General features: G+C 38.3%; 1 protein-coding gene across 1 annotated transcript; it reads right to left on the bottom strand.

Annotated features, from left to right (window-relative positions):
• Nucleotides 1–330: 330 nt before the first annotated feature.
• GPRC5D (G protein-coupled receptor class C group 5 member D) lies at nucleotides 331–8,510 on the bottom strand. Its single transcript, XM_044679667.1, has 3 exons — nucleotides 7,631–8,510; nucleotides 2,567–2,634; nucleotides 331–402 (listed from the first exon to the last, which is right to left on the bottom strand). The coding sequence occupies exons 1-3, from the start codon at nucleotides 8,508–8,510 to the stop codon at nucleotides 331–333; spliced, it is 1,020 nt and encodes a 339-aa protein (XP_044535602.1).
• Nucleotides 8,511–9,312: the final 802 nt, after the last annotated feature.

Genomic DNA, 9,312 nt, shown 5'->3' with positions numbered 1-9,312 from the left:
AATTCTAAAATTAAATACCAAGTCTAAGATGAGGAATTATTGCTAAGGGATGTAAATTTCTCACTGAAGTAAATGAATGAAGAGAGGCTCAGGGAAGGTAGAGTGGGCAGCAAGATTGTAATTTTTCTAGAAAGTAAATGGTTTTCTGATGAAGAACTGTTAGAGGGGCTCCTTGTAGACCAGGAAAGAAGCAAGGAGAGGCAGGTGCTTCTTCTGCATGGTGATTTCTGTAAATTCAAATATTGTGCTGATATCTATATTGAAGCCCACTAGTCGATTGCTTAGGTAGGCTCTCTCTTCCCAATTTCTCATTGCTGTTTCTTGTTGCCTTTATAATCCTGTATCCTGTTGGAGGTTGACTTTGGCCCGTGGAATGAAATATTCGCGACTTGGATCAACAGTCTGCAAAGGAAGAAACGTCACCATCAGCTGTCAAAGCTGAACATAAAGGAATGGGGTGCTTCAGAGAACTCCCATTTCTTCTACACTTATCATGTTATGTTTTTTGGAAGAAATAGATTCAAACCTCCCTTCTAAATGTACCTTGCTTACCTTCTTCCCTGTGTCCTCCACCACAGACAATGATCTTTTGGGAAGTTTCTTGAATAGCTAATTCATGGAATTGGAAACTGAGTCAAGAGTTGTTGGATTGGATTAGTCAAATTTCCTTTATTCTGCTGAGAAACTGGAAGGGCATCTCTCAAGGAGTGAACTGTCAATACCCAGTTGTAAGAGTTGTTTTAAACTATGATTAAGGGGGCAGCTAGGTGACACACTGGACAGAGCATGAGGCTTGGAGTCAAGAAGGACCTAGGTTCAAATTTAGCCTCAGACACTTCTTAGCTGTGTGACCTTGGGCAAGTAATTTAACTCTGTCTAACCCTTGCCTTAATGTCTTAGAGTTGTTACTAAAATAGAAAGTAAGGGTTAAAAAAAGTGTAATTAGCTAAGTCCTTGTGAATATATCAGAGAGATCAGTTTATTCAGTTACTAGTTAAAGGGAATTAGCTGTATCTGGTTCTTGCTTTTCTCTATTTCCTCCTCCCCTCCTCTTTACAATTGGAAATATTCCTCATGGTCTTTTTTCTTTCTTTCTTTCTGGAGTTGGGCTATCTTCTTGAGGAGAGAAGGTATTTTCAATCCTCCCTACCTGGAGGAGCAAGATGGCACAGTGGATAGAGTAATGGACTTGGAGTCAGGAAGACCTGAGTTCAAATCTAGTCCTAGACTCTTACTAGCTATGTATGTGATCTGGGCAAATCAGTTAATATCTCTGTCTCAGTTCCCTCATTTGTAAAATGGGGATGGTAATAGCATCTACCTTCTTTTTTTTTTAACCCTTAACTTTTGTGTATTGTCTCATAGGTGGAAGATTGGTAAGGGTGGGCAATGGGGGTTAAGTGACTTGCCCAGGGTCACACAGCTAGGAAGTGTCTGAGGCCAGATTTGAACCCAGGACCTCCCATCTCTAGGCCTGACTCTCAATCCACTGAGCTACCCAGCTGTCCCTAGCATCTACCTTCTAATACTATTTATGAGAATCAAACAAAACAATGTTTGTAACCCACTTTGTAACCCTTAAATTATTAGGTAAATGCTAATTTATTGTTATTGTTATTTATTATTATTGTTACTTAAATGTCTTTTGTTCTTTTCTGAAGTGGAATTTGTTCATGCTATTTTGCTATATATGAACAAATTCCACTTCAGAAAAGAACAAAAGAGGATTGCCTCAGTAGAGTGTCTTGGAGGGAGGGAAATTCAGGTTTCGAGATGATGGACAATGACAGGAGACATCTGGTGGGAAAGAAAGTCTTGGCTCCAGTCAACTGATGCTAAGAAACTTTTAGTTCTTTTGAATCTGATTATTTTTTCTATTTATTTGAAAAAAATGAGACTTTCAGAATCAAATTTAGGCCATAACTGCTTCAAAACATGAGGACAGCTAGGTGACTCAGTAGATTGAAAGTCAGGTCTACAGATGGGAGGTCCTGGGTTCAAATCTAGCCCTGAACATTTCCTATGTGAATCTGGGCAAGTCACAACCCTCATTACCTGATCCTTACCACTCTTCTGCCTTGGAACCAATACACAATATTGATTCTAAGACAGAAAGTAAGGGTTATTAAAAAAAAAGACATATGCATATACATATATATATCTGCATGTTTTAGGCATGTGTGTTTAATTATTAATTAAATTAAATTATTAAGATGTTAATTTTCTTTTGTTACTAAGGCAAAGGAGTGAGACTATACCTTCCCCCCTCCAGTTAACATTTAATAATTTATTTCCCGTTTCAAGGCTGCAATGGATGATCATATAACTTGATTTTTTCCCACTTAGAAATGTTAGAAGGGAAAGAAGAACATATGCAATGTGTGATTTATTCTTGCTGTTGACCCTAGGAATTGCCCTGGATCTGCAAAGCTCTAGGTCTACCCTTCATCTGATTATGACCCTTATCTTCCTTGGATTGATAGAGCGCATCAAAGATGAAATTTAAAGGCTCCCTTTAGCACTTAAGTATTCTCCTCCCTTAGTGAAATTAGGAGAGCACGTTTACCTGTAGTTGAATAGGGGTACCACATGAAGTTAGTGCTATATCTTCCTCAGCTCCATCACTGTCTCGGGCTGAAAGCCAAAGAGGCACTAGGTTAGCATCAGTCACTCTAAAAAATATCATATTGGGACTCTAAGGAGACTCAGTGACCTACAAATAGCCTCTTCTAGCCTTCAGACCAAGAGAGTACTTTGGAAAGGAGTTCTTAGCTTGGAAAGAAGGGAGGTTGCTTTTTAAAAAGTGAAATGTAATGTACTTATTTGCAAGGATGCCTGCGGTTAATTACTTCGTATTTCAGGTAAGGTCATCTAATGATGAAACATACTACCAAGAGAAGGTAAGGCTCTTCAGATTAGGGATTGCTCTGCTTTTATCTGTCACATGCTATCTGGAAATGAGCGGTCCTTATAAATTCTTGTTAAATTGAATTACACTGGTATATAGGCAGAAGAATTACCAAGGTTGACTGGGCAAATTGTAAAGAAATAATAAGAGAGGATCTTAGAGTTAAATTAGATCACTGACATTTTTCATTGATATTTTTTGCCCCTTTGGCAAAATATCCTCTTGGCAAAGAAGGTTTTGACTCATGTAACAAGTGGTTAAGAACACTATTTCTGGAGTCAGATGATTTGGATTTGAATTCCTCCTCTGATGATTCCTATCTTCATGATTTGGGCAAGGCACCTAACTCCCTGGGACTCAGTTTCCTTATCTGTGAAACTGTAAACTTGGATTAGATAGTCTCTGAGGTCTCTTCCAACTTAAGATGTATGTCCCTTTGATAATATGGGGCCCTCCTTCCTACCAACATTGGTGAGTTTGGCAAATAGTTTTACTATTACCAGATATGGCAGAATCTTACCCTTAACCCCAGATAACAAGATGAATATGGGACCCATCATGAAAGAATTATCTCATGGTAGTAAGTTTTTATTTAGGACCAGATTTCATCAGATCAGTCCATGAATCATGCCATCCTCATTCTTTCAGCTCTAATCATAAATTTGTTCCAATTTGTAGAAAGTTGAGACTTTTCTCCTTTCAAACTCAAATGGAGAACATAACTTCAGCCTGTTATGAAACTTTTTAATATATTTATCTTGTTCCAGCTTATATTTGTCTTATCAGTTGCACTGAACATTAAGTACCATGAGAACAAAGACTTCATTTCTTTTTGTCCAGATCTTCCCCAGAACCTAGAAAGTGGCTTGAAATGTCTTTAATAAATATTTATTGAATGCTGAATGAATGAAGATTGACTCATTTCATGGTGTCTGACTCATATTCAACTCAATATAACAAGTGTTTATTAGACACAAGGTCTTATCCCTCCAAGTTGTCCTACATTGTCAATCTCCAGGCTCTATCCGAGTCTAAGAAAAAGAGATACAAATCTTCCTGATTTCTCATTCCTTTGGTTGTTCCCTTCCCTGCTTTGTCTTCAATCCTCTCACTGTACTTTTGCTGTGTTCTATCATAAGCTCAAAGCTTTTAATCCATTCTAATCATGCAGGAAATTGCTTCAACTATTTTAGCCTCAGTTACCTCATATGTAAAATGAGACAAATAGTAGCAACTACTTCAAAGAGGTTTTTGTAAAGATCAAACAGGATAATCTATGCAAAGTGTTTTGCAAACCTTAAAGTACTATATAATCCTACTATTAAATTAATAATTTGACTGAATGTTGAGTTGGATTATATGAAAAATAATTTTGCAAGACCCTAATAAATAACTTTCCTATTAATAATATTTTACACAAAGAGATAATCAATCAGCAGTGTTTATTAAGCTCTTACTATGTGTCAGGTACCATGCTATATGATAAATAAAAAAGAAAGGCAAGTCCATGATCAATGGAAGAGATAACAGGTAAATAAGTATATACAATATATATATATATATATCCTGGAAAGTAACTTCAGAAGGAAAGACTAAAGTAGCCAGGGGGAGGGGAGACTGGGAAGATCTGCAGAAGACCTTTAAACTGAGTCTTGATAAAAATCTTGGTTGTCAAGAGACAGAGATGTGAAGAGAAAGTATTCTAGGCATTGGGGAGAGCCAATGTGAGGCACAAGGATGACTGGTATTACTGGACCATAAAGTGCATGGATGGTTGGGGAAGGATGTGAAAAGAGTGGAAATATAGGAATAAGTCAGGCTATGAAGGGTTTTAAATGCCAGGGGACTTTGATTTGAATACTGGGGAGAATAGGGACTTCAGAGCAGAGAGAGTAACATGAACAGACCTATGGGAAAATCATTTTGTCACTTGTGTAGTGTTAAGATGGGCTTGGGGAGAGATTTGAGGTAGAAACATTTCAAGTGAAAGGCAATAAGGCCCTCAGCTATGGTGGTGGCTATGAGTGGAGAGAAGGGACACACATATAGGAAAGATGTTGAAAAGAAAGAGAAAAGAGAGAAAAGGCAGGATTTGGCAACAGATTTGATATGTGGAGTGAGTGACAGGGAGGAATCAAGTACGAGGCTGAGAATGTGAACCTGAGAATCTGGGATGATGGTGGTAGCAGCCACAGTAAGAGAGAAGTATACAGTAGGAGAAAGTATGTTTCAGAGGGAAGAATCTATTTTGAGGGAGAAGAGAGATTCCTTAAAGTTTATAAGCACAAACATGACTGTATGATAATGTGTCAAGACAGTTTTCACCCAGTCAGGAAGAACAATGTTTTGGGAATCATGAAATTGTCATAAATTTTGACTAGCACTAGTTGGCCCTTGCTAAATTGTATAATGATAATTATCCTGAGGGGCTTGTGTTTTGCAGGAACACTTTAAATATTAGCTCATCTGGCTTCTAAACTAATGTATTTTCTGGAACCAGGCTATTATGTGTACTATCTCTACCATGGACTCACTCAAACTATCTCAACCTGGCCAGAAACTAGGATACCATTCCTGCTGCCCCTGGCCCTGACAAGGAGAGCCTTTTGCCTTCTCTAGATACAACTAGGTCACTAAAGCTATTTCCTGTAGTTTTCTCAACATGCCCCCATGGGTATCCTTCCTTTCTCTCTGCTCCTCTTCCCACTACCTTTCTGGCACTTCTTTTATGTACTGTCTTCTCCCATTAGAATATAGACTCCTTAAAGGTAGAGATTGTCTTATTTGTATGTAGTCTCAGCCCTTAGTATGGTACTTGGAGCATAGTAAGTACTTAGTAAATCCTCTTTATATCTATTTATTATCTACCTTAAATATAATAAAATCCCAATTTAGAAATGAAATTTTGAAGAGCAGATTGCATTTGAAAGTGTCCTGTGCTACTTAAGATTCCATTTCTAAGGTTTATTGCCTGAACCATTCTTCACAGGTGTCTTGGTCTATCCCTTTAGTCATCTTTATGATTTCCTTTAAACTCTCTCCAAGTTTCCCAAATATCTCATTAGCAGAACCTAAAACTGGACAAAGTAGTCTTGTATGGGGCTGGCCAGGGCTAAACACAGTGGGAGGATTGTGTGTTATCACTCCCATTTCTGTGTTTACTTTAAAGAAAACAAAAACAATCAAGTCAGTGCTATGTTGCTTTCTCATCATGAGCTTATCCATCATGAACTTCAGATTTTTTTTGTTGTACTCAGACATAATAAAGCTCTTTCTTTACCTTGTTGCACTATAGTTACACTATAAATGGACAATGTATATAGTATTAGTGTTGGAGGCTTATTAAATTGACCTGATACTAATTAATAGGAAAATACAAATAGGGTTTATTTTGAAGTCATATTTATAATTAGCTATGGATTTAAAACAATTTTCGGAAGCATCACCTGCAATTTCATAAATTGGTGCCTCCATGTGTTCAAGGGAAGATTTTTATTAGTCATTGTTTGGATGTGATGAGTCTACCTTGAGCTGTACAAAATATTAAGCAATTAAATTAGATGTCTTGGAGGCTTACATTCTATAAACTCACCTGTAACAAATGGATTTCCCATTGAGAAATGAATGGGGCAAAGTGGTAGCATTTACTACTATGAATAATCAGCCCCCAATTCCCAAAGAAGCAACAGTACTACAGGATTTTTGGACAATTATCTAAAGCAATCTTGCTCCTGGGTCTCATTCTTAGCATCATAGGGCTAGGGCTGGACAGTATGTCAAAAGTCATCGAGTCAAATACTCTCAATTTTAAAGGTGAGAATTCTAAGATTCAAGGGGGCATCATGTGACTTGCCTAAGGTCCCATTGGCAGAAAACATAGGAGTTGAGATTTGAACCCAGGTCCTTTGACTCCAGAGTCAGTACCTTTCTCATTGTACTATATTCGGGATTTGTCCCTCAGTAGAAAGATGAACAAGGAGCTTGTTTTTGAATTAAAAGACAGCAACTAATCCTCTGGTATAGAAAGAAAATGTGACCCAAACAAAGGTATTTTTTCCCACTAAGGTTTACCTATTGGAGTTTCTATGCATGAACTCTGGTTTAAACTTTCTTCTTCCCTCTTAGAATAACTTTACAAGGTTAGAAATGCCAAATGTCTTCTCACAAACTCCTTTTAAAATGATCAGATCTAAAGAAGTTCCCTGGGTCTTCTGACTTTAATGAAGGTATATTGATAATTAAGTCATGAGAAAGGTTATAACCAACATCGGTTTATTGCATTTTACTTGGGTCAATTTACTTTATGATTAAATTAAGGAATATCCTGAGTTATTTCTAGGTTTGATTTTTGCAGTTACTAGCCAAAGCAGCTGGCTCAACCATTATATATCACAACAGTTGCATAGTTCAGGTTTGGTTTGACATTTGGTATGAGTAGCTGCTTTAAATAGTTAGCCATGTACACACTCAGAGTCAAATTGTCCTCACCTGGTGCCAGTGATTCATTTCCTTTTTGGTTCCTTTATACAACACTCTATATTTTGAGGGGATTGCTTTTTGATTTACATTCACTACATGATCCCAAATATCTCCACTTCTATGACTGCACTGCTGGTTCTCCTTCTTTCCTAAAACTCACCTCAAATCTGCCTATTCCTTAAAACCAATCAGCTTTTTTCACGCTATTGCTCCTCGTTGTACAAAGGTCTACGTGCTATTTACCTCGAGTAAGATCCTGGGTCTCCAGTTTGAAGCTCTGCTGGAAGGTTGGAGCTTGGAAGGCATTGTCGTTATTACATGAACTGTAGAGATCATAGAACTCGGGCACAATGTATGTCAGCAAGAAGACCCAGGCATTGGTGACCAGGGCAATGCAGATGACAGGATCATCCCATCTGGGCTGCTGTTGTAGTTGGGGGTTGCCTCTTATGAGCATGGTGATCCATATTACCCAGATAATAATTGAGAAGACCATAGTGATGAAGATGTAGCTACCGTGGCACCTCCAGGCTTCACAAGGGCCACAGAAGATGGCCTTGGATACGAAGAAGGTTAAGGCCATCAGGAAGAGGACATAGGTTAAAAGCACAACAAAGTCTACATTAAGCTGATTTGTGGTCATATGTATGAACATCGGACCTCGGTTCATCATGAGGGTGACGTACTCGATGGCAATGATGACCTGTAACAGACTGACACCAACAGCAATGCCCAGTAGTGTTGGCCACGAGAAGGATCCTCTTCCTCGGACCAGCTTCACCAGGTTAGATGCATGGGCCAAGAGGCAGGAAAAACAGAGAGCAAAGAGGACACCAAAGAGAAAGTAGCGCACGGGACCAGTCTGTAGATTGAGTCTGACGATGAAGGCAAAAGTGAGACTGAAGAGGCCCAACACACTCAGGAGGAAGACGAACTGGGTGGGGAGGATGTTCCATCGATTGCAATCTTGAACTTTATACATGAGAAAGAGCAGTGCCAAGAGGAACAGAATTGTTACTACTATCCCTATGGCTGCCAGCGACTCTAGAACAATGCCCCATGCTTCTTCTGTATTGCAGAGGAGATAGTAGTCATTAGTGGTCTCAAAGCACTCCGAAAACATGGTGACACTTAAGTGGCATTGAATAGAATACTCTTCTCAGAGAATCCTGTGGAAACATGCTGAGAGTCAAACTTGAGGGAGATATACCCTTCCTCTCCATCCCCCAAAGAATGGTTGCTAGTAAGTTAGTCATGAGAAAGGTCATTATTAACATGTTCTATTACCTAATTTAAAAAACAAATACACTTTGGGAGCTAAGTAGTGAAAGCTTTAAAATCAGACAGCCAGAGTTGAAAATTATTTATGCCAACTTAGCTTAATCTTTTATATTTCTGGGAAGACAAAAACACAAAAAAGGAACCAGACCCCAGAAGATATAAGCCTGTTCTGGACCAAACAGCAGGCATCTCACAGCCAAACACAAATCTATCACATAGTATTACAAAACTTGCTTAGATGTGATGGTAATAACTGGAAAAAGAAAAATGTCCCCAAATACCAAGAATCCATTCCTTTAAAGTGAGAACCTCTCCCCACAAACTTATTGATGGAGCTCCAACTTAGAAATCATATCTGTGTTGTGCTCTTGATTGAGATTATCCCACTGAATTCATTTTTCACAAAATTGTACTTGGTCTGGTTTTCCAATTACATCTGACCCATTTTCCCTGACATTAGTTGAGATCACAGAAATATTTTCAACACTACTTTAAGTTTCCGATGATGACTTGTAAGAGAAGTGTTCCAAAATTTATGAAAACTTGATTGCCAATAGTTCATCTCAGTTCAATTCAATTCATACTTACTAAATGCTCACTGTGTGCTCAGCAAAAATTATATGATGTGGTTCCTTCTTTTATGG

This window comes from Gracilinanus agilis, chromosome 5 (assembly GCF_016433145.1).
Source record: "Gracilinanus agilis isolate LMUSP501 chromosome 5, AgileGrace, whole genome shotgun sequence".
Lineage (NCBI taxonomy): Eukaryota > Metazoa > Chordata > Mammalia > Didelphimorphia > Didelphidae > Gracilinanus > Gracilinanus agilis.
This window is presented reverse-complemented; position numbering and strand designations above follow the sequence as displayed.